The sequence below is a fragment of the Anguilla anguilla genome, chromosome 1 (assembly GCF_013347855.1).
Source record: "Anguilla anguilla isolate fAngAng1 chromosome 1, fAngAng1.pri, whole genome shotgun sequence".
NCBI classification, from domain to species: Eukaryota; Metazoa; Chordata; class Actinopteri; order Anguilliformes; family Anguillidae; genus Anguilla; species Anguilla anguilla.
The window spans coordinates 9,413,578-9,439,164 of NC_049201.1; the positions used below are offsets into that span (position 1 = coordinate 9,413,578).

At 43.3% G+C, this 25,587-nt stretch overlaps 1 protein-coding gene across 1 annotated transcript in view; it reads right to left on the minus strand.

Annotated features, from left to right (window-relative positions):
* Positions 1-888: 888 nt before the first annotated feature.
* The window catches only part of txndc16 (thioredoxin domain containing 16), a 29,804-nt gene continuing 5,105 nt past the window's right edge, over positions 889-25,587 (minus strand). The window contains exons 9-20 of the mRNA XM_035378951.1: positions 25,241-25,407; positions 24,562-24,622; positions 24,339-24,462; positions 23,905-24,051; positions 23,587-23,646; positions 21,811-21,979; positions 20,235-20,371; positions 19,698-19,782; positions 19,247-19,385; positions 16,425-16,618; positions 15,308-15,498; positions 889-8,207 (exon numbers count right to left, since the gene is read on the minus strand). Coding sequence (XP_035234842.1) covers positions 7,936-8,207; positions 15,308-15,498; positions 16,425-16,618; positions 19,247-19,385; positions 19,698-19,782; positions 20,235-20,371; positions 21,811-21,979; positions 23,587-23,646; positions 23,905-24,051; positions 24,339-24,462; positions 24,562-24,622; positions 25,241-25,407 — 1,746 coding nt within the window. The 3' untranslated portion in view covers positions 889-7,935. The remainder of the gene's footprint in view (positions 8,208-15,307; positions 15,499-16,424; positions 16,619-19,246; positions 19,386-19,697; positions 19,783-20,234; positions 20,372-21,810; positions 21,980-23,586; positions 23,647-23,904; positions 24,052-24,338; positions 24,463-24,561; positions 24,623-25,240; positions 25,408-25,587) is intronic.

Below are 25,587 nucleotides of genomic sequence, written 5' to 3' on the forward strand. Positions count from 1 at the left end.
CCAGGAAAGCCTCTTGCCTGATTCCCATGGAGAAGGCCGCAGTTCGCTGGAGAGGACTGCAGGTTTTCGGCGTTTCCTTTCGTATTGTTAACCGAGCGTTTAAGTGCGGCCTGTCACCAGGGAGTCGCAGCATTGTTCTGGTGGCCGCGTGACTGGAGCCCCCTTCACTGGAGGTTCCATTACATTACATTTATTTAGCACAAACGTGCATGTCAAGGTCATTGGAAGAACTACAACACACAGGTTCGATTAGGTACAATACTCATTTTGTACTGTTATTCATAGCCAGGTTCCCTGCAATGTGTTCTGTTAATAGGGCATGCTGTAAAACCCATAGCTGTAATAGGCGGGGGAGGGGTGGGGGCAAGCGCTGTTTAGGAATGTGGCATAAAATAATCTGGTCACGCTAATGGGTCTTGCTGCCAAGAGGTGATGGGGTTTATCACTTGTGGCACATAATACTCCCCATATGTCAAATCCGCAGGAACAAGCTCATTAAGGAGGTGGTCAGACTGATGGCTTATGGCCTGCGCTCATAATCATCAAAAGTGTGCTTGGGTACAACATAACGTCTAATTGCAAGCAAATGGCGTTATTCTGTTCATTTTATGCCAAGCCCACAGGGACGGAGCTAATCAGCGCAGACTATGACATGAGGCATATTTATTTTCATAAATATGTGTTAATTATAATGAAGTATATTTTAAAATAATTTTTTTTTAAGAACAATTGAACGTGCCCTTATTCATAATTCTGCTGGTATTCACTCTTCCAAGGACTGGCCATACACAATAGTGTTGAGGTTTTCTGTCAGACAAGGTTTTCCATCAGGGTGTTGGTTGTGAATCTATTTCTGACCTTGTAATGATAACCCACACTAATCCAGAGAAAGGTCACCCAATCAGTTTTAATCAGCTTTTACACAACACAACACAACACTCATGCCTACCTCACATAATGCCCTACAGTCTGCATCACCATCATTTCTATATTTGGATACTTGGTATTTCTGGATAATGTGCCATTGTGAGATTGTCTGAGGTAAACTTACATGTTCAGAAGCCACGTGCAGTTGAAAATAGATACCGTATAAAATGGTCTGGGATTTCCGGGATTCCAAGAAAGTTCCTGTTTCCAGGATTCGCTACTTCTTGAGAATATTTAACTTCTGTTGCAATAGATGCATTAAAAGCTTTTTTTCTGAGAATTCAAACACAATTTTCAGAGCAGGGGCATCAAAGGGATAAAGTGGCTGACTTAGCACGTTCCATCTCAAGGCGTCAGCCCTTTCATAATACTTCCTGTTTGTTCAAGATAATTTGTACAACATTATGATTCATGCTTCAGCATGAATTTTCAACAGAAACAATGATATAAACTGTCTCAAACTGAAAATGACACAGAAATAACCTTCATGATGGACTACAACTGTAAAAAAAAAAAAAAAAACAACTTCATTTCTACTAGCTTAAATTATTTTCAGCTTGCAAATTCACTGTAAACACAAGACAATTTTATTGCAGCTACACATAGCCACCATGTCACCATTTGCTTTTTGCTATTAACTTCAGGCCCAGTTTAACATTCGAACAGATGAGCCTTAAAGGTGGACAGCAGCGGAAATCAAAACATTTGGTTAAGAGATCTGTCAGAGCAGAATCAGGACAAGCGCTGACGTGAATTTACGAGCAACGGACCGTTTAGGGCATTGAGTCATACCCTATACGGTCTGTCGTCATACCCCACGTAGAAATTCTGACACAACTGCTCCGATGCCGAGTTTGCAGGGGGTGTCAATCATCATCAACTCGAACTTGGCTCTCTGCAAATCAAATTTCTGCTGTGCACCAGTACAACCTTAAGATGAGATCTGTAAAGAGCAAAACCTGGAGCTACCTTGAGTGTGTTTTCAGTTATATTTCCCGAGCTTGGAGAATGTTTCACACACAGAGATGCTAACTCTGAATCTCTCTACGTGTGCTTCCCCCATATCTCCACTCTGTTACACAAACAGGAAAATGGTGCTGCAGGTTCCACAAGTTTCATAGTGACTTGACGCAAGCTATTACTTTCACACACAGCTCTCCCTCTCATATACACACACACACACACACACACACACCTCCCTGCTTACAAACACTGGCTTGCTTCCTCAAACTCATTCTGCTGCAGCTTGATCAGATAAGAAATGTGTACGTGTGTGTGGGTGCATGCGTGCGTGACTGAACAGATACCAGCAGTGTCTTAATTAAACCTCAGTGTCACAAAATGTATGACATACGGGAAAAGAGTGACAATGGGTGAACTTTGAGTGGTTGGTTAAAAAAAAAAAAGACTTAATGTTTTCCAGAGAGCTGTTATAACCAAACTACCTCACGCTGGTTTTGTCTCTGTGTCTCTGTGTCTCTTTAAGGAACTCCTCCTCATGCAGGAGTTGCATTGATTTCATATTAATAATGTGCTGAAAATGGCTAAGGGACAGGGGTGGTGCAACAAGGAATTCATTATGAAGTGTAAATGGTCACAGTTTACCAACTACGCTGAAACTTTAGTAACCTAGAGGATGAGTTACTAATGACTAGACTTGACAAAGACATGGGAAGGTTCTGGGAGCCATGGGAAATGTTCACTCCCACCAGCATGCACTTATAAGAAACTGTTATGACCACCAGTACTGTTTTTGTGGAGCTCACAATAGCTACGCTCAGATGGAACATCAAGTACGGCACACGAGTCTCTCTTTAGACAGAAGCGACAACAAAAAAAAAAAAAATCTAAATCTTAAAAAAGGAAGGAATAATTAGGGTGAATGGCCAGGTAGACGGAAAAAAAAAAAAAAGAATTTCTGTGTAAATTACCATAAGAGGGTATACCTTCAAAAAGGAACATATACTTATAGCAGTGTAGTAAAATGGTTATGGAACTAGCTTATAAATCAGAGGTTGCAGGTTCAATTCCCACCAAGGGCACTGCCGTTGTGCCTTTGAGTAAGGTATTTCAGTCAGCATCCAGCTGTATAAATGGATCAGATCTATAAAAAAATAAAAAAAAGTCTTTAAAGGTTGTGGTGGGTAAGAGCATTTACAGAGTGCAGCGAATGTGAACCTTGCATTTCCAGTGCGAGCTGACCCAGTAAAAGGGTCAGCTGTTGGAAAGGCTCATTCCCACTAGGGATTGGTCCCCTCCCTTTAATCAGAGCTTTACCAGAGCACCTGGACCGCGGGACCTCTCCCCTCCAGGAGCTGGATCTCACGTCAGGACTGATCCGACACGGCTGTCCGGTCGGGACGCCTCGCCGCGATGCGAGCGCGCCAAACGCAGCTGCCAAAACACGGGAGTTAATTTAACACAAACACTGCTGTGCCTTTATCGCCTCCCCCCCTCAGCTCTCCAATGTGCTAATAAGAGAAGATTAGAGGGCCGAGGAGAAGCCATCGATCTTTACGGATGTCACGGGGGCCAAATGTCTTCTCTTCATTAACTAATGCAGCAGCTTTGTTCTCTAGCAAGACTAAAGACATGCTCATAAGAACAGGGTCTGCCAATCAGCGGCTGGAATTTCAAAGAAATTCCGCAAAAAAACAACTGTAATTGTGCCTGAAATCCCCCTACTGACACACAACTGCCTGAAATAAACCTACAGGAAATCAAAGACCAATGAGGCGGACATGACTGGACATTTTCAAGGAGCCAGACTGTAGGCAATGCCAAAAAATTACTACCAAAAATATTTTGTCACCTACTATTCAAATATTTTGACTCAGACCTTGTCTCAGAAGACTTTTCTCATATTAATACGTGTTGAAAAACACATTTTCGCACAAAAACTATGAATGGATGTCATCTGGGGATTGTCCTTCCTGCTACGTGGAGCAGGGGGTGGGGGATATTCATTGTGATGCCGGAAACTACAGCAGTGACTAAAATCTTCAGGGTATCAGACAAAAACCGAAGAGGACAAGCTCAGAAGCTATGATTAATGGGACTCCTCTGGGTCCTATATCGCATTTCCGTCCCGTATTTCCTGTGGCTTTTGCCTGCGATTTAGCCAATTGCCCTCCATGTATCGATTTCTTGAAAACCTAGCTTATGTTCCCATACGACCTGTCCCTCCTACAGTCCCCTGTGCATCGAGTAATTGATCAATCTGCATTACATAAGCTTGTTGAGAATGTCATACTGGGTACAGATATGCATTAGTGTGTGACCACACAAGAGAGAGCCTCAGAAGCTAGATAGCATCAGATGGTCCCCAATTCTTCCACAAACCCAATCTTTTTACCACCCATTTGATTGTTACTTTTTTTAAAATCTAATTTTAATGACTTCATGGGAAATCCAGTGAGACTTTGAGGGGCTAATGTCAAATAGCTTTCTGTAAAGTAAACCAGCACAAAGTCCACATCCAAGACTGAAGTGTAAAAATGAAACTATAGAAGTCTGTGCCCAGATTTAATCAGGAAAGCTGAAAAAATAATTTAAAAAATAAAAATAATTTAATTGGTTCAACATGCAATGCACACAGTAACCCTTCATGATGTTGGACAAGGACATTTTTTTTCTTGACTTGGCTCTGTACGCTACAATTTTAGATTTGTAAGGAAGGGAAGGAAGATAATCTTATCTTCTGTTATCAAAGGCTATTTTTATACGTTTTGGTTTCAACATGTAGAGAGGACTTTGTACATAGCCCATAATGTTCAGGCCATATTCATTTTATGTATGCAAATGAAAGTAGTCATGTTTAGTACTTTGTCACATATCTTTTGCCTGCAATGACTGCTTGAAGTCTGTGAGCCATAGACATCACCAGATGCTGAGTGTCGTCTCTGGTGATGTTCTGCCAGGCCTGTACTGCAACCATCTTCAACTCCTACTTGTCGAGGGTTAGTTGCCTTAAGTTCTCTTCAGCATATGAGACGCTTGTTCAAAAGGATTCAGACAGACTTGGCCAGTTGAGAATTTTCCTTTTTTACTTTAGCAGTATGTTTTGAGTCATTGTCCTTCTGTAGGATGAAGCGGTGCCCAATGAGATTGGAGGAATTTGTTTCAACTTGAGTAGGTGTTTCAGTACTCTTCAGAATTCATTCTGCTGCTGTTATCAGCAGTTACATCAATGAAGACACGTCAGCCAGAACCTGTGGCAGCACGCTCAAACTGTAACACCCCCACCACCATGTTACACAGATGAGGTGGTGTGCTTTGGATCTTGGGCAGTTCCTTTTGGCCTCCACATTTTCTCTTGCCTTCACTCTGAATCTGGGTCTCATCTGCCCACACCTTTTTCCAGAACTCCGGAGGTTTTTTGGGTACTTCATACCGAACTGCAACCTGGCCATCCTGTTTTTTTTGCAGCTAACTAGCTGTTTGCATCTGGCACATCCACACTTGCCTCCTGAAAAGTGCTCCCGACCCATTGGACAGTTGTTAGGGAGATTTTCTTCATTATGGTGAGATTGATAAGAGGACTTCCTTGGCCTACCAGGCCTTTTGTAATTGCGGAGTCAGTGCTCTCTTCTTAATGATGTTCCAAACAGTTGATTTTGATAAGCCCAAGCTTTGGCCTATGCGTCTGACTGTTGTTTTCCTAGTTCTCAGCCTCATAATGGTTTCCTTGACTTTCACTGGCACAACTCTGGTCTTCATGTAGACAAATATAACAACAACAGCCATAACAGACTCCAAAGGCAATCAAAAGCATAGAATCAAGACTAGATACTGAAAGTTGTAAACCTTAGGGAGAAATGTGAGATTCTCTGCGCTTCTCTTTAGCTCTTTAAACCACTCACCCATTGCTGTTTCAACCGTTAGCGATTACACCTCAGAGAGTGACATCTTTTCAAAACCCACAACACAGAAGTATCAATTATCAACAATAAAGTATCATTAGGACCCATTATTTGCAAAACAAGCTCCTGCTCAGAGCAGTATGACTTTTCCAATATAAAAAATTCACATACTTGGATTATTGTTCATCTTTTTCCAGAACCAATAAAATATTAGCAAATTTGGAGGCCATTGTACATGTCTATGTGAGACAGAATGTGGTTTTGCTCGTAAACACTATAAATAAAAATAAATAAAAACTTCAAAAGTTTTGGTCTTTCCTGATCCAAGGGCTTGACTTCTCTTTGTTGTAAAAGTCCAGATGTGTGCAGTCGCAGGTCTCTTTGTGAATGTGGGGGGTGCGAGGGGTGCTTTGAGGTTAATGGGGATGTTCCCCTGCCCCCCCCCCCCAACACCAGGGCCGGCCAGTGTTAAAATCTGGCCACCGTCCATTTCGGCCTCCCACGGCAGCTTGCAAACGCGGTGGATTTTGGGCCTAAAAAACAGTGGGAAAACAACTCCTCGTGGGAGGTTCAGGTTCACAGAAAGGACTTGCATAGACAAGATATTGCCGGCTTCAGAAGGCACTTACAATGGTCCGGCCGTATAATAAAACACAAAGAGGTTGTTCAGAAAAGCAATGGGGCTGCAGTTCAGGATCACCAAAATAACACGTGCTGGCAGGGAGGTTGGATTTTCCATTGGAGGGAGGGGGGGAAAAAAGAAAAAACAAAAAGACAAAAAGAAAACAAGCCGATGGCTTCATTGCAGGGTCCACTCCATTAGAGAATTGAAGAGACCGTGCTCTGCAAACAGACTCGGCCAACTCTGCGAAGTTGAGAGCAGCAAAGGTGGTCTCAAAGCCGGCTGAGTGCCTTTATTGACCGAGCTCTGCCGCAGTCGGCAGGAAATGGTCGATCAGCGGGGTACTTTCCCCCCCCCCCCCATCCTTCGCCCGGAAAAAGGCCTTTGTGCAACAGTTTGCAGGCCCGGCTACGGACCGTTTCGAGAGGCCCGCGGAGCCCCAGGCCTCCATCCAGATCAGAGCCGCTTATCGGGGGCAAGGGCCGGCGAGGGAAGTGTGTGCACGTGAGAGCGCACGTGTTCGCGTTCGGCTTCCCCTTCCACGGGCCACGCGCAAACAGAGTAAGGGGCTAACGGTTGGAACACACAATCTGACTGTTAAAACGCCAGTGGCCAGACCCCTTCCAATTCTCCAGAGGCCTGCTGCAAAACCAACCACCAGAGGAAGGATGTTTACACGATCTGAGACACAACAAACCCACTTAACCGCCTTCCAACGATGACCCGCCAATAATGCCTTGAAATATAAAATGTGTACATTTTAGCCAAAAACCACTTCATAAAATTTTTAAATGTAGGCACTTTTTTAAGTGAAATGTCAAGAAAATTCGATTTCACATGGAATGGTCCACATCTCTGTTGCGCCTGGAAGTGGATTGGGAACGTCTGTGCAGATATACCATTTAAAACAGATTGAAAACAGATTCTGTTTTACTCTCGGCTGCATGCTTTCACGGTGACGACCAGATGAGACCAAATGCATTCAATTAGACCTCCTTTCCCACTGACATGTCTATGATGCAGTCTCCCACTGTCACATGATTACATTTAATTTTAACAATGCAACAAACTAGTTGTCTCCGGTTTTTAATTTACAACGGACAATTACATATGTTTTTCCATAAAGGAAGGATTTGGTAATGGAAGGAAAATGAGGGTTGGGCTAGGTGGGGCCAATGTTTGGAAAAGACAGCAGGCATTGCCTCAGAGAAAGTACTAGCAGACAAACTTCCTACTAGTTCTCACACGGCACCATCAAAGCAAGGCAGAAACAAAAGCTGCTATATACAGTACGTTAGAAAAATAAACTATATTTTTGTTGATATACTATATTTTTGTTGATATAAATATAAATATAGATATAGATATTCTAGTTGACGAACATGTTCCTGTTCTAGTCTGATGGACAGGAGACTGTACTTATGGAAATGTTGCCACTGAAATGAGACCCTACTGAGGCATGTGTGAGGCCATCTCAGGGCCCCAGAGAATTCCTCTTCCCCGACTGAAGGTGTGCTCCAGGGGTCAGAGTTCAGAGTGCGGGTGACGTGCCGGGGGCCCGGTGTGGGGCTGTGCGGGTTTGTTGTGAAGCGTTCCATCTGGAGAGCCCCCCTCTTCACCTCCCTGCCCCTTCACCTCCTGCTCCTCCTGCACGTCCTGCTCCTCCTCCGCCTGCTTCCCTCGCTTCTTCAGCCGGGGGGCCTTCTGGGCTGCGTACCCTGGCGCCTCCTGGTCCATGATTGACAGGAAGTCATAAAAAGGCACCGGGGGACCCCACTTCTCGTCCGAAATCACACCTGGGACAAAGCAAACGAGATCATGTGACTCAGAGGCTGCCGAAGAAGACGTTGCTGAAGTAGAGGAGAGATGAGTAGAGAACCAATCTGGTAACCACAAGGTTGTTGGTTCCATCTCCCAGTTAAGCTCACTCATCTGTAGCCAGATCAGAGCACAAATAACCAGGGTGGAAATAAAAACACAGACAATCGAGAAATCATATTTCTCAGCGATGGACTGGAAAAAAGAAAACATTTCAAACTATGAGATATGGAAAATTAATGTGTTGTTGTTCTGCAGTAAAATGTTCTATTAATCTTGAACATTTGTAAAAACAATTGAGTGCTTATAAGGTAATGCCATCAACATTAGAATATGCTTTTGTTATTGTTATTTTGTTATAACAAATCACTGATAACAATATACATGAAATTAGAACAGAAGCAACTTTATACTGAAAGAATACCTATTAATACGTACTTATTAATACCACAGAAATGATCTATGAGCCCACTGAACTATATTCCAAAAAGAACCTGCCTCAACTGTTTATCTTCTTTTTGGAATTTGGTTCAGTGTGCTCATAGATCATTTCTGTGGTATTAATAAGTACGTATTAATAGGTATTCTTTCTGTATAAAGTTGCTTCTGTTCTAAATTCATGTATATTAGTCAAGTTGAGGCAGGTTCAAGATCCCAGTATGTTGTCATTTCCCAATTTCTCAAGGGAAAATGTGGAAACCGTTTCCAGACAAGAACAGTTTAACGAAAATAAAAACTGGTACAGAATCAGCTGTTACAAAGTTCACTAATTCTACAAAACGGACATCAACAAAACTTCCTGTCTGGCTAAATCTGGAGAGGGTTTAGGCTTTGGCAGCCAGCGGGCATTGTGGGAAAAGGGGAGAAAAAGGCAAGAGCGGACAGGATGAGGTGAAAGGGCGCTCATCAGTACTGAAATCAGAACAGAAGTCACCTGGTACACAATCGAGGCCTCACATCTGGACCCATAACCTCCACTCAAAAACAGAGAAGAAGAAGAAAAAAGAAACAACAGAACTTTGTCCAAGTTGGACTGGGTGCATGGAAAGACGGAATACAATGCAGATGTAGTGGAAACCAACGCAGCTATAACGTTCTATACACTGCAGCTGAGGTCGGACTTGTTTTTGTTGTCGCCGATGAAAAAAAAGCACATCTCCAGCTACGGCACTGCGAACGCTTCAAAGGCGTTTCTAACGGACGCACCTTAACCGCACATCAATCTTCTCAAAACATCGCTTTGGGAGAGGAATGCGAATATAATTTAACACTGAACCAACTGCCGTAAAATGCGTGCAAAACAGCCATGAAACAGCGTCATCCGATGCGCTTGATAGTACAGTACAGAAGCCCAAGTGCAGGTACGAGCAGGAGAAAGCCGCCGTCCTGTTCAGATAGCAATCACGAGGCAGAGCCCAAACAAAAACGAAAGCGGGCTCCACCCAAACACATCACAAACTCCTGGAAAAACTCCAGAAAATGGGCTCAAACCTTGAAATTCACTTACACCTAAAAAAAAAACATTTCCTCCAGGCTGTGTTATTTTATGAGCATTCAAAAGGGGGAAAAAAGCTCAGACTCATTAGAATAGGGTTCCCTGCTCTAGAATAGCCACCAAATTTGACTGTTTTTTTGATTTTCACTTTAGATCAATATCCAGTCACAAGAGACCAAATGTCAACTGCTGTAATGCATCATTTGAGTACCAGAAACAGCAAGAAAAAAACCCCTGGCTTAAACCTAGAGGAAGGTTTAGTCTTCGTATTTTCACATTTAATACTGGGTGCCAGATCAACCGAAATAAGCAGCACAACAAAACACGAATTATTCACTTTCAATACAGCTGGAACCAGCACTTCTCCAGCACTGGAAACATTTCTTAGGGCAATTACAAAAATCAGGTAATTACACAATCAGTCTGAAGAAACACTTTTTTTTTTTTTTTTTTTTTTGCAGATAGCAGCACATTACTTTAGCAGTGAATTGTGACACATGTGAACAGAACAAGGAATTCAGTCAGGCATGAAATTAAGATACGTTGCATTACGAAAGGAACAGCTGCTAAATGGAGACAAGCTGACTCAATGGTGGGAGAAAAGGCTGCTACCATAAATAAGGAACAGGCCAAAAATACAGGCTGAGGAAACGCAATCTGAAGAAAAATAATTGCAACATCATAGACGGGTCACAAGGAGCACACGTAACAAGAGTATTAAGACTGTGACATCCGTTTAAGCAATGTCAGAATTTATTGGACAGTAGCATTACTTTATGTCAATACTTTGGTGCTGCGTAAAATATCCTTTTATCCAGCAAGACAAAAGAGCACTTATGCAAGTCATGTTTAATACTACATTAAAATCAATCACAATACATCTGGCAATATTAGGCCAGACGGGGAGGGGGGGGGGAGCCTCAAGGATGTAAATACAAATGTTAGGCTTGCACAAAATATTGACTTTAGTAACTCGTACGGAATATTTAATAAACTCACTTCGCAAAGTCCCTTCCTAGTGTTAGCCCATGAGTCCCTGTTACACATGTTCATATGAACACTTTCGTGCTGCACCAGGGAAAATGTGTGAAGGCCCAGTTCCTGAGAAGGCTGTTTTTAAATTAGAATTTTACGCACTGTGAGGCAGCTCAGTTCATCGCACCTTTAACTTCCTTTGACGCGCACGCAAGTATTCAGTTCAGTACATTCCGGCCGTGGCGGTTCAAACGATCGCGACCCCAGACTGGCAACCTAAACAGGCACCGTGTTCTTTTGGTCATGCTTGGCTGGCCGGGTTGCCTTGGCATCTGAAAACGCACCGCGGGAATATTTATGCAGCAGCGGGAGGAGAAGCGAAGGCCACGCATGAGCGAAACGGGAGGATTGCGCTGACGCATGCCGCATGCCTATGTTCAGCCGCAGTCTAGTCACCTCTACCCAGTGTCAAGGCTCCAAAAACGATTTACTGTCATCGCTAAAACGTGGTTCCATTTACCCCCCTCCCCTCCCTCGACACACACACACAAAAACATCCTGTGCCTTCTTGCCATAGCCAAAACTTCACAGCGCCGTCAGCCAATCGATATACAGCACTTTAGGCAGTTCTAGCTTTGCTATCATTTTTCATTTTTGTGTGCCCTGGATATTGCTGGCTATCCAGTCGATAGCAGGTGCGATTACACAAAACACAGTCAATATTAGCCCGGTCGGCACGTAGGGTTTCTTAAATTAATGTTGCCCAATACTTGTCCGTGTCAAATCAGGACAATCCACAGTCAAAACCCGCCCCGGACTGTTTTATATGCCATGCTTCCACTCAAGCATGCCACTCAAGTAATAACGACACGCATACCAGCTGCCACCTGGAGCTTTCCTGGCCCAGAGAAAAAAAACGGCTTTACCACTTCAGGAAATGAGTTCATCTGCAGGCCAGATAAGAGATAAGACTGCAGACGAGCCCTGTGATGCAGAGGCCCTGTTCAGACCTCTACTATGCATCCAGATATACCCAGATTGTATCTAGACTCAGTCGAGACTGATGTCAGTTAACACCTGGCATCAGAAGTCTCCACACGCCTCTCGAGTGACCACTTGTGATTGGATCTCACTTCCCCGTTCACATGCGAATAAACACGTACATCATTTCCATTTTCAAATACTAAGCGTGTTGTTGTTTTTAACCAGCGGGAGATTAAAAACAACTGGTATATATACACACATGTTTTTAACCGGTATATTTTTATACAGTCTATGGCAGCAATGCACTACCTGTGCCTAGTCTGCCGGAAATTAAAAGAGGAGGAAGAAGAAGAAGTAGTTTGCAAAGACCTTGGCACGCGGGCAAAATCGAAACAAAAACACACTGGGTCCATTCCTTGGTGTGTTCCAGGCAAACCAAATCGCTCAAGATGTTTGACGCACTCGCGCCGAGAATGAAACACCACCCAGCCCCGCAGGTTTCGGCAGTTTTCTAGGGATTGTTATTCGACAGCCAAAGTGCCGCATCTCCAGGGTGACTTGCAAATCGGTACGGGCGTTTTTTTTTTTTTTTTTTTGGCATTTCATACCACCGTTCACTCGCGCGTAAATGAACCGAGATAGCACTGCTACATGTTCCTACGTGAAATACGCTTCAAGAGATAGGGAGAGGTGAAACCAACGCCCAGCCACGAAGAGGGGAGGAAAGCAGGAAAACAGACACGACCAGGACGAGACCGAAAACCCTAGGATTTCCACAGAATTCATTAGGGAAAAAGCTGCCTCCTTTCAAACACAATTAAGGGGTACTATTACACTGAAATCATAGGAAGCAGATGAAAGCAGAAAACTGATGAAGTTTTAATGGAGACAAATGCACATCCTCTTCAACGCAATAGCAGGGAAATAATGGGGTGCCTTGTGGGAATTCACAATCAGAAAGTGCATTGGAGCAAACCCAGAGAGGCATCAATGCAGTCCAATACTACATTTGTGCAGTGGTGATTTTTTAACAGCATTCATACGCGGAGGCAACAATCCTATCAGGCCAAATGCGCAGAAGTGGACTGTGAATAGAACGGCCATGACTTCACAAGCATCCACAAGGATTGAGACAACACAGCCGGCCAGAACAGAGGCTGAAACTGATTGAACTCTGGCACAGAATCCAAAAAATGCACAAAAGCTCGAAGAGAATACTATTTAACCACCGACAACCAGTGAGGGTGGTCTGTCACCAACAACATCTCCACCCACACGTGTTTGTCCGCACCGGGAACACACTTCAAAAACTGCAGACAACATGACTTCAAATATCTGACGAAACAAACTTAAATGGATTTGTATCCCCGGAAATGAACGCCAGAACAGGCATCAGTCAGAGGAAAAAAAAAAAACAGGGATCTGTGCTCCCTCTAGATGCCAAAGCCTCTTACTACAGGACTGTCGACACCATGCCAAACCCAACCCCTGTCCCAGCCCCAAAGAAAATCACGATGCAGTTCTGCAGTCCGGGGAGGAAGGATGCAGCATGATGAAAGACTGTTACAGAATGTCACAGAACATGCTTCAGCTGCATGCAGTCTTGGAACCCTGAAACACAGCTCACAGTAGTTTGAACAGGCGATCAAATAAAACACAGTACACAGTGAGAACATTTCCAAAAAATGTCAAAATAAAAATGTCACCCCACTTACTTGGGATGTTAAAAATGCCCTTTGCGAATTTACTCAATTATAAATCACCAGCCACAGCTTCAGGCTGTGTCATATGCCAGAACCTGATAACAGAGGCAAAAAGCTGTGGATTTTTCCAGTTGGAACTGGTTGTTAATCTATAGCGGGGACACATGAAGCAATTACAAGAAGAGAACCGAACAATTTAAAAAAACGCAGAACCTCACCTAAATTATCTGGGTTTTATCCAAGCAAGATTTTTCTTGACAACAGAAAGAGAGAAAATGTACCTATCTGGGAATGTGTCATTTTTTAAAGACACATTCAATTAAATGTACAATTAAATGAAACATATCCTAATTAACCGATTCCCAGCGGCTCCTAAATGCAGATATCTGCCACATACAGCTACACCTACGCAGCTATTCCCCAGGACGGAGGAGGCTGCTCTGCTCTGCCAGCCCAACTGTGGTGCAACAGCCTTTATATGCCCCAACCCAGAATCACAGCCACAGCTGTGTGGTTTCCTCCACTTTTTTCTTTTAAAAAAAGAAAAGAAAAAATCCTTAAATTCTTTGCACATCGGACAAAAATCAAACTTCCCACAGCATCAAACAGCCAGATCACACTGGGGGAGTGCACTAGTGAAAAAGCACAAGAGCAACATCAGCAAAATCTCAGCTGCCTGCGGTCCAAAGCAACCAGGCACCACTCATCTGGCGCTCCACATTTCCCATGACAGGCAGCCGCTCTGATTCGGTCTGGACTCCCTGAGCCAGAGAGAAAAACAGTGCCTGTGAACTGGCAAATGAAAAAGAAATTACACATTACAGCTGGAAATGAAGCACTGTTGTACAAGGATGCGGAATCCAGCTATAATTTACATGCCAACTATGCAGAAATGTCATTTCAAAAAACGAGGGGATATATCTACATTTTTTTCTCAACATACTTTACATTATTTGGGCTTAGTGAGTGTAGCTGTGATGACAGTATTGTTAATTTAGTGTGTGTAGTTCTCATGGCAGCAGGGTTAATTTGTGTTAATTTGTGCAGGGCAGCTGTGAGAACAACACAAAACCGCAGTGCTATCCACTATTCAAACACCTGTTAATTTGCTTTCGAAATCATGCAAGTAAAGTACTCTTACATGAGCTGTTCATTATGACTACACAAACCGTTTAGTCATAAGAATCACGGATCACACACAATAACCAAACAATAAAATGATTGCATTTTAGTGCACGTTCTGAATGCAGAGAAAATTTAACTGCACAAATATCTGAAAAGAGGGAAACATTGATGATGACCTGACCTCAGGGCAATTTTACACCCCTGCACTTCCTAAGACAAAGATCTGCATTGCATTTATAACGAAAGTGCCTGCTTAAATCTGAAACAAAATGTTTTCATGTTTATGCCCAAAAGGTCAATGTGCACACGTTTTTGTTAAAAAACAAACAACTTGAATGATCCTGTACAGTAGTTACTCAATACTGAGCAAATTCATGTTTATGTTTATATAGGCTAATCACAAAAAGCGATGTGGTTAACACTGAAGCACAGTTGTGAAACCACTCCCTTTTTGCCCCACATACAAAGATTACCTCTATCCTGTAAAATGTTTACACTGCACGTGCATTTGGTTGATTTAAGCAGACTGAATTCAAGGAGTAAGCTATGAACAGCAGAGAAAAATGATGCAGACAAACCAAAGATAGAAGGGGGAAAAAAAATTTTTTTTAGGTGAAGGCAAAAAAAAAAAAAAAAAATATATAAAAATAGATACCTAATACAGGATGAGAAATATTCAGGGTGGAGGCAGAAGTGGGCGGGGAAAACTCTTTCAGGGGTGTTGATTGGCAGTCGAGCCACAGCCCACGGCACTACCGTAGAAGGCAGCAGGAGAAAGTAAAGGACCCCTGCTGACCTGCAGGCTGCTCCTGCTTGCTCTCCACTCTCCGCAGCCACTGTAGGACAGCCTCAGCCAGGACGGGCTGCTCGGGGGGGTAGTGGAACACCTCGCCCCCGGAGTCCAGCTCGGACAGCACCAGGGCGGGCAGCCGGGGCACGGACCCCAGGTAAGACTCCAGAACCGCTCTCCCCGCGGGAGTCCTGCCTCTGGGACAGACAGAGAACACCAGCAGGGGCAGCTCACTCTTTTGGGTGGGATTTTTTTAAATTTTTTTTTTTTAATCAGAGCATAATCTTTCTAAGGAGAGAAGACATCTTGATCCCTTATCTTTTTAATCTTTTATGGGAACAGCAGAACCGTTTCGGGAACTCTCTGGATGTTTTCAAAGTGTACTATTACAATTAACTCTCGCTCACGGCAAAGATGGACTTTTTTTTGGTGTTGTAGTTTAAACTGCAACAAATCTACCCGCAGAGATTTCTAATTCACTTCATTTGCCAGATCAAAGGCAAAGAAATAACTGAATATGACCTGACATTGTGCCAAATGAAAAAAACAAAACCGGGGTCGGAACTTGAAAGCTTTCCAAGACTCAGATTCATTCCCTTAGGAAGTAAGAATTTCACATTTGCCAACCAAGGCCTCCTTATTTTACAAGTTCTTAGATGGAAACTTTAAAATTTAATGTGCCTGTGCTTTATAATCAATAAGGAAAATCTGATTTTTGTTCTCTATACAGATCATTTCATATAATTTACTTTGTCGAAGCATCTAGCAGTTCCTTCATTGTTTTTTCCGGAATGATGAAAGATTTCAGGGGGTTATATATAGCTGTGTAACAGAAATTACCCATGAGCCCGGGGGTATTTCATGAAGCAGGGCTACCGAGTTAGCTGGACAACTGCGCAGACTGCGCAGCTTGGAACCCTCCCAAATCTGTGACATTGACTGAAGTTTAAACAAAAAGGCTGTTCTGCGTTGCACTCAGCGCAGTTATCCAGCTAACTTTCTCTGTAAAATACCCCCTGTGTGTCCCTTTAACCCCAAATTCAACGGCCCACCCATAACTTCACTGATGGAAACCAAACGTTTCGCTGGAGGCCTTAACACAGGGAAGTGTTCAGGTACTCACATGTGTATCCAGCAGGGCAGGTAGGAGTCCAGTTTCCCTGCAGCCAGCAGGCTGCGCATCTCTTCCCTCGCAACCTCGCTCAGTTTCCTCCCTTCCTCCTCCTCCTGCTCCTCATCCTCATCCCCCACAAAAAGTAGCAGCAGAGGCCTTTTGAGCTCTAGGTATGCGGGCAGGTTCTCTACGGTCAGCTCTGGCTGGAGGAAGCAGAAGAACACACTTTAAAGCATGCCATAAAGTCTGTAAATACACTCACTCAAAATCACACACATAAGCAGCAGCAACCTTCCCATGTAAAGTCAGGGGTTCCAAAGGCGTTGGCTCTAGGCATTTAAACCAATTGCAACAAAAATGTCTTCAATGGAGAAGTGTGGCATTGTTTTGAATAATATACTACTACACCATACACCAGTCAGTGAAAAGTGAAAAATGCTGGAATATTCCTTGTACTTTTACCAGACCAATATGACTACAGTACAGTTACTGGTTGAATATGGGTTTCTAGTTGTAATTGGTGTATATATGCTTTGAAAACACATTAATAATTTTCCAAGCAAAAAAAGGCAAATAAACATTATAGTACTGCATCTTAGCTGGGTAGTTCTTACTGTTCATCTCTGTTTTGAGTTAAAGGCATCGCAACTATACACAATATATACTTTGAAGACATGCGCCCATCAACAAAAATATATTTTTATAAAATAGATGAATGTGACTATTAGCATCCAACTTAAGGGTAAGATCCAACACCTGGGACTCAATTGGTGTAAAAATAACTGCCTGTTTAATGTAGCTTTCTTTCAACAGAAATTAAGCAGCAGATGATTACATGATGGCAGTGGAGAAAAGACAGCGAGCAGCTATTTAATTTACCATATACTGCCACCTAGTGGTCAGAGCTACGATCAGCAGTTTGAATGCACTGCACCTCTGACATGAGGGTGCGCCGCAATTCTGTGTGATTCACTTATGACTACACTCATCTGGGACTAGACACAGAGCCTGTGGACATTCCGAAAATTTTATGCATGTATGGTCAACCAAATTCATGATAGATGCGAGGAATGGTTGAGAAAAAGGTGACCTCTGGTAGGCCATTGTCAGAAAGCCAGAGCCATCCATGACCCGTAAACCTCAGGAGATGGTTCCAGTATAGAAAGCACGCACAACGTTTACTGGAAACGATTGCTCCACTCGGGATTGGTGGACCTGCATCTGATGCCAATCAGATTGTCCGAAAGAAGCCCTTTTCTTAGCAAAGCAGGGGAAATATGATGAACAAGAAAAATAATCTAATTTATGATTCTGGTATTTTTGCGGACGGACGGTACATTTCCACAGTGCGGCTGTGCCGCCACCTATCGGACATTCAGCAAGCGGGACAGCGGCACACAGCCGCAACCAATTAACTGGTCATTAGAACTTGTTAACTGCGGCTTGTCCTGGAAGGTCGAAGTTCACTAGCACCACAAAGACTTGCGAAATATCTGTGCGGACAAAGTGAACCCAAACTGTTAGCGAACTGACAAGTGTTTTGACCCTGGATTCTGTTTACCAACTAAAGCCCAGCACAGGCTGTACGATTTTCAGCAATCTTGTGCCACTATTTTGCTTTCGAGGCAAAACTTCCACACTGTGGCCAAATTCCTAGGTCGTAAAAGATTGTCAGATATCTTGGCTCATGCAGCTTGACAGTCGACACCTGCCGAAGCTTGCAATCATTGGCTCCAACAGAGTTCTGGCAGTGTCAAAAATCCTGAACCTTCATTGTGTAGTGTGGCTGGTGTTACAAGCTGATCATTTATATATTATTTTATATACATGTATGTATGTATGCATGCATGCATGTGTATATGCTTGTGTGTGTGTGTATTATTTCCAAGTTTGATTCATTGAATGCTCAAACTCGTAAAGATAGTATAACTTCCTGGTTCCCTAGTTTCCTAGATGCACACGAAAGCAGCCTAACTGAACATTGTGAAGTTCCTGGAAAGATTGCCTCAAGCTCTTTATGAAGGACAGACAGCCCACACTGTCCTCTCCTTTCCATCCACAAACTGGTCCACACCCTTCTTGTTCCCTTTTCGACCCCACGTCTGACGTGCCCATTGGCTGACAGTGCCTCGTAAGCCAATCACAGAGTGCGATGAGAGAAGGGATACAAACCTGGCCAGGCTGATATCAACATTTTAATTTGGTGTGACGTGTAATAATCGTAGAATTCTGAATCCACTGTAGCGTGGGAAGGCCTGAGGTGTTGCGTGCAATTTTTGTTTTGTGGTTTGGGAACTGGCTCAGCTGGCCAAACTTATCCGAGCGCATTTGAGTAAAGGTAGTCTCCAGACTGGAGATTGCATTGTTTACTTTGTTATGCTTCCTGTTCATCTCCTGTTCCGCCTCAGTTACAACTTACCGTAATTACTAGCATTTGTTTGAGTTGGGTCTTGGGCATTGCGATGCCCCTCCCCTCTCCCGCTACAATATACAGCCCTAACATTGTTACTTTTGGATGCATTAAAATGAAATTACCATTTTCATCATAAAAATATACACACTCCTATCTAGATATCCATTTAGACTGATTTTGATTTTGCACATGCAAAATGGCACTCATTGCCAAGTTAAATGCAAGGCCTGTATTTATAAAGTAATGTTTACTATGGGGAGAATGTGAAGTTCAAGTGAGGCCAAAGTCACAAGGGAAAAACTTGGAATTGGCATGTGTAAACCAACAAGAGTAACCCAAAAGGAATGCTATTGATCAGAATTAATTAGCCGTAATGATCTTTCCAGGGGAAACCATGTGAGGAATAAGGAGGACTCACAAAGCTGTCCAGTACGCTCTTCTGAATGTGTGAGACCAGCTCTTCCACTGTGGACACGGAAAGGGGACGGGGCTCGATCTGGGCCCACGGACCCCTGGATACCAGCATGGCTGGGAGCTTCACAGAGTAATCTTCAGCCCTGAGAACAGACAGAGAGTAAACAGCTTGCAAACTGAAAAACACATTCTACCATTGTTACAGCAAATCCCACACGTCCCATTCATTTTATTCTTGGGGGGGGGAGAAAAGAAAAATTAACCGCATTCTCCTAAAAGAGAACCAGCTGGAACAGAACAGAATTCTTCTGCAGGGTTCGATGCGGTGTCACCTGTGATGGCCTGCATCTGTCTTTCATAGACGAAAGGCAAAATGCAACTTTACTGCACGTCAACAGACACATACAAGAGTGTGACACAAAGGACAGACAACAAAAATTACTCGAGCGAGGTACCATTTTTCTGCCAGTCGGTCGGTGAAGAGTCCTAGCATAGTCTCGCCTCTCAGAAGCTTGGCTGCTTCCTCAAACACGTCCCTCCCTGCGAAAGAGAACGGGCAAAATGGGCTCCCTCATCACCGCCTCCAATGACAAAGCACTTTTTAAAGCTTGAATTCAAAACTGTACACTGGAACATAAACAACTGCACAATTAAGAGATCAAGTCAAATGTATTAACACTGATCATCGAAAACAAAACATTACTCTCAATGCGCTGCACAGCACACTCCAGGCTAAAACTCCCAACAAAAGCAAGCCTAGGGTGACAGTGGCAAAAAACTAGCTATGCGGCATATCGGAAGAGATCTTTTGGGCAGGGGAACCAGACCAAGATCAGGATTACATGGTGGTTGTGTCTGCGGGGGACTGAAAAACAAATAAACAAGAGGGAGAATTCAACATGCCCGCCCTCCATTAATTACGGTTATTAAAACAGCCGGTTCCAGATATCCGACTTGGCCAGTGCACCCCTGGGGCTGACGGGCCGGCGTACCTGGGTCCTGCCCGGAGCTGAAGAGGCCGAGGACGGTGACGGGGGACAGGTGGGCGTGCTGCCGGTAAAACTCGCCCCCAAGGAAGGACCGCGCCTCGTCCTCAGAGGACAGCAGGGCGGGAGAGGAGAGGCGCGCCCTGCCGAAACGGAGTGCGTGTCAGGAGTCAGGACAAGAGGGTCACCGGGGAGCAGATGTGAAGTAAGGACAAGGCCAACGACTGGTGAGCACAGAGCGCTCAGAACCCCGCGCGCTAGTCTCAGTCTTCCACCTGACTGCTAGTTACCCAGAACCAAGACAGCACTAATCTCAGTCTTCCACCTGACTGTTAGTTACCCAGAACCAAGAAAGCACAAATCTCAGTCTTCCACCTGACTGTTAGTTACCCAGAACCAAGAAAGCACTAATCTCAGTCTTCCACCTGACTGCTAGTTACCCAGAACCAAGACAGCACTAATCTCAGTCTTCCACCCGACTGTTAGTTACCCAGAACCAAGAAAGCACTAATCTCAGTCTTCCACCTGACTGTTAGTTACCCAGAACCAAGAAAGCACTAATCTCAGTCTTCCACCTGACTGTTACAGAAACCAAATCTAACTACTGTAAAGTGCCTTGTAAAAGTATCACCACGCTGCTTTCTTTGCCTTGTGAATCGCTAAAAAGACTAAAATAATTTTTTAAAAGGGGAAACTGGATGGTAATGGCGCAGTGAATCCGCATCGGAAACCCCTGTTCACAAAAAGTTCTGCTTCTGCTGACTGCTATAAGCAATCAAGTTAAATGGTGGGGAAAAAATGCAAACCAGAAAAAATTTTAAATGCTGTAACCAAATGAAAGGCTTCAGTAGAAGGAGAAGAAAGATAACATTTTTTGCAGTAATGGCCGACAAAGGAGAGATTGTAGTTATCGTTTTCCAGTGAACCACCGATTGCACCACCAGACCCTCAATTCAAAGCTTTGCATAGTTGTCAGCCATTTGTGGTTCAAATTACAGCTACGTTACTGGCAACAAAACACAACACTAAGTGTGGTATTACAGCTGAAATAAATATTTATACATATCACAAGTCATTTCATGCACGCATGCAACCAGTCAGGCAAAACAAACAGTCCTGTAACCATACACCATCAACAGCACACAACGCCCAAAGACAAAGCGGGCTGCGTGTCAGCTACAGCTAAATAAATGTCTGCACTTAATTTCAATTTATTAAAAAAAATTTTGACATAAAGGAATGCGAGAAACTCAATGGGAAGCATGAGGAAAGAATTAAGAATCGAGTTAGAGACTGCCTCGTGTTCACCTTTCTCCCCGTTAAGGCGAAATAAGAAATGGCAGGCGTGGGGCCTCCAGTGGCGTAGCCCGTAAAGCGCTTTCCACATGCTCGTTGCGAGCCGCGACGTCGGCGGTTCGAGTCCGACCGCCGACCTTTGTCGCACGTCTCTTCCTCTCTCTCCTCCTAGTTATTCCTGTCTCTCTACACTATCCTGTCTATTAAAGCGGAAAAAAGCCCAAAAAAATATTTATAAAACAAAAAAGAAATGGCAGGTGTGCGGTGGGAGGGGTCCTCAACTCACAGCATGATGAACCTGCTCAGGCCTTCAGCTCCCAGCATGCCCCTGTAGGGCTGAGGGGGGTCGCCGGGGCGATACAGCCTCACCGTGGGAAAGGCAGAGATCTGCTCGTCGCTGCACACATCTGTCCACTCCCCACAGTCCACAGAAGCCAAGTGAACATCTGGAACATCTGCAGACACAGAGGAGACATCTCCATGGGTTACGGACAGGAAGCAGGCGTCTCCCCGCGTTACGGACACAAATTTGTTCACATTACATGACATCCATTTAGCGGACACCTCTCATCCAGTGATTTACATTATACACGAACAGAAGTTAATTTATTTATTAATAACAGCAACGGTGACAGACCTGAAAACTTGTCATGTTTTGACCTGAAAAAGTCAAAGCATGACGACAGCCCAATTACCTGACAGTACGTTAGCATTGGTTGTGAACCTGTGTGACACGAGTGGCATCTTCAACATCAATAATCACAGGTTTGAAGAAAACCTTACTGGGAGCCAAAATAAGTAAATTAGGAAATGGTTTGAATCATTCAAAGCCGAGTCGCCGAGTAGCAGATAAAATTACATATAGTCCATATTAAAAAAAACATTTGAATGTAATAATTTGAGTTTTGAAGGCAGAATGTGAACATAAACTCCAGATACAGACTGTTGCAACACACCGGATGTTTAAATCAGCTTTCCAATAAGATAAATATAACAAATTTTGTCAGGAAACTACAAACAAACTACATCCCACATGGGTTCCATTACATTACGAGGACAAACTGATCTTTGTTCCTGGAAAAGTCAAATTTCAGTATAATTATGCAGCATTGAAGATGGAACTGTGGGAAGAGATTCTTTCACACAGACTGCTTTTAATTATTATACAGCAGTAGTAAGGGGTGTAAATTGATACACAATAGCAAGGATAGTAATCAAAATACGGTATGGACTACAATTTTCCCCTAAAAATCGAACTTTCCCAAATGAATCCACAACTGCCTTTTCTGTACCACAGCAGATAACCACGGTAATAGCTATAGCTAATATGCATAGGCCATAGGATATTGCTAAAGCTAACACACAGGTTGCCAGCTATGACTAAAGCTATTACACAGACTGCTGTTTATGGTTAAAGCTAACACACAGGCTGTTCCCATGTCTTTACCCAAGAAGTCTCGTTGCGACATTTTTTTGTTGTTGTTATTAGTTTGGAGAAAATAAAGCATTCCTCCTTTCCTAAAAAAGAAAAATAAAACTGATTCCTATACACGAAGAACCAAAAAAAACAAAAATCAGGTAATATTAAACCTACTTTTAAAGTAAGCTTTTTAGTTTTTGCTTTTGTTGGTTTTTTTTTTTTTTGAAATCCTGAAAACAAGTTATTCTACTGCACGCAAAAGGAGGATCTGGGAGAATATATTAATGGCATAATTAACACGGTACTTACATTTAAACCAATCAGTGATGGAACTGTTTAGTGGGTTGCCAATTGGTAGCTTCAAGAATGCCCAAGATGATCATTTATGGAATTTACAAGATCTGTGGAGACCCTAAAATAGTGTGCTACACACTTGAATCAATTGCTGTCAAAATAGGCAAACAATTATCTTAAACAGTACTTTTTCCTCATTTTGTATACACTAGGTTGAGTGTATGGCAGTCAAATAATTTATTATAATAGCCTATTAAATTAAATTTTAATATTGTCAAAAGGATTTTTATAATTCAAAAACAGCATCACGTTCGATACCTCTAAAACATGTCTGACTGACAGCCTTACCTTCCAGTTTTTCTGCAACCTCCATGTATGACTGCATGAAAGCCATGGACACAGCGTCCCCTTGAGGCCAAACACAAAATTCTGATCAATTTACAAATCCTTCCACAGTATTTTGTCTAGGGCAAATAAGTGTACATGGAATCTATTATTATTATAATTTGAAAAATCTGCTTGGTTTTAGGTTTAGCCTTCTAACAAAACAACAACAAACAAAAAAAAACTAAAATATGCGGAACGGTAATAAGAGTTTCAACTTCAATAATATTATATTACGGGACAGAAATTTCAAAGGGTTAAGCGAGCCGTCGGCAAACTCACATCTGACAAAGAACAGCACCACCGTGTGGCCAGATCCTGTCACTGCACCACTGAACGTGTCGGCGGTCAGCTCTGTGATCAGGTCGGGATCTGGTTCCCAATGCCTCTCACGAAACACAGACTCTGCCACCTCGTCATCCAGAACATCTGAGAACACGGGGAATCAATTCATATTTATGATTCTTTAAAGAATGTGCTAAACCTCAGTTCAATGTCATATGCAGCTAGTTCATTACAGGATGAATGATTTGATAAGGGAACACACAACAGCTGTATCTGAGGACCAAGGGGCAGGTGACCAGCTCTTAAAATGGACCTGGACACAGTAGGCCTTATTTAGAGGTGTTCGTTTTTGCTACCCTGACATCGAAGAGTGCACATTCTCAAAAACTGGAAAAATGATTCCTCAGCTATTGGTCATTATTCATTTTTACCGAGGACTGTCCAATCCTCTTCCTCCTCTTCCTCATCTTCCTCTTCATCTTGAACAGATTGTTCTCGGAAAAGGTTGACCACTTCCTCAGTGTTTTTCAAGGTGACGTATTTGACTGGAGAGTCCTTGTTAAAATCGACAAAGAGATGAATGTTCATGTCCCAGTTCAAAATGAAAGTTTGGTTATGTTTTGAGAAAGCAATTTGTGTAATCACATCACCCACCTCTCCAGGTAATCTGTAAGCTGCGTTGTATTCTTTTGAAGTTTTTACATCTGGGCTGTCCCTGCCCCAAAGAATAATAAGGAACAATAAATCACAACTTCAATTACAATGTTTCCTTTGTTCTAATGTGAAGGCACATTTAATAAAGTAAAATAAAATAAGACATCTGCAAATAACTTTGTTTTGCAAGCCATTGTGTGGTAAGGAACACTGCAAGGTTGACATGACCTAGTAGGGCAGGTATTAAATGACAGGCGAAACTGTCCTTTATATGGTTAAAAAGTGATAAGGGATAGGAGACTTGACATATTACAGTACGGGGGAAAGGGACTGCAATGGATGTTCATTTGCAACTTCTAGGAAATTCTCAGTATATGAAAAATGTGAGGTTCTCTGCAAGAAGGGAGTTCAACTTTACTTGCGGCTCAAACCGCATCATGTACACACCATGATTATGTGCCACATGGACCCATTTCCACACCATGACCTTAATCGTGACTGATGTTAACATGTGGTAGTCAGCATACATATGGTAGTCATACATATAAAACAAAACAAAAAATCCAGCACAAGATTGACTAGAGTTAAGGATTACCTACGGCTAGTATAACAGCAGCAGCAGCAGCATCTGCAGCACAGCCATGCTCACAACACCACAGCGACCCCTGGTGGTACTGACCTGTGGATGAGAACCAGGCCGGCCTCGCCGCGAAGCCTCCAGGCTAGGGCCTCCGCGGCACTGCGATCCACGGCCAGGGTGTCGGCCTGGGTGAAGAGGAACAGCAGGGGTGTGCGGAGATGGCGGTGGACAGTCTCCACCCCAGAGGGGTCTGTCCGTGCCTCTGTCTGTCAGGGGGGGAATAACACCGGTTCATGCAGGGTTAAGATAAGGGGAAGAACCATGCGATTCCTCTACACCAGGAGAGTACGGTAAATGTTTTGTTTCATCCTACGGTTTTTGGTCTGGCAGTACCCATACTATGCTTCATTGCTAAAGCCTTGACTATGCCTTCTGTGATTAATTGC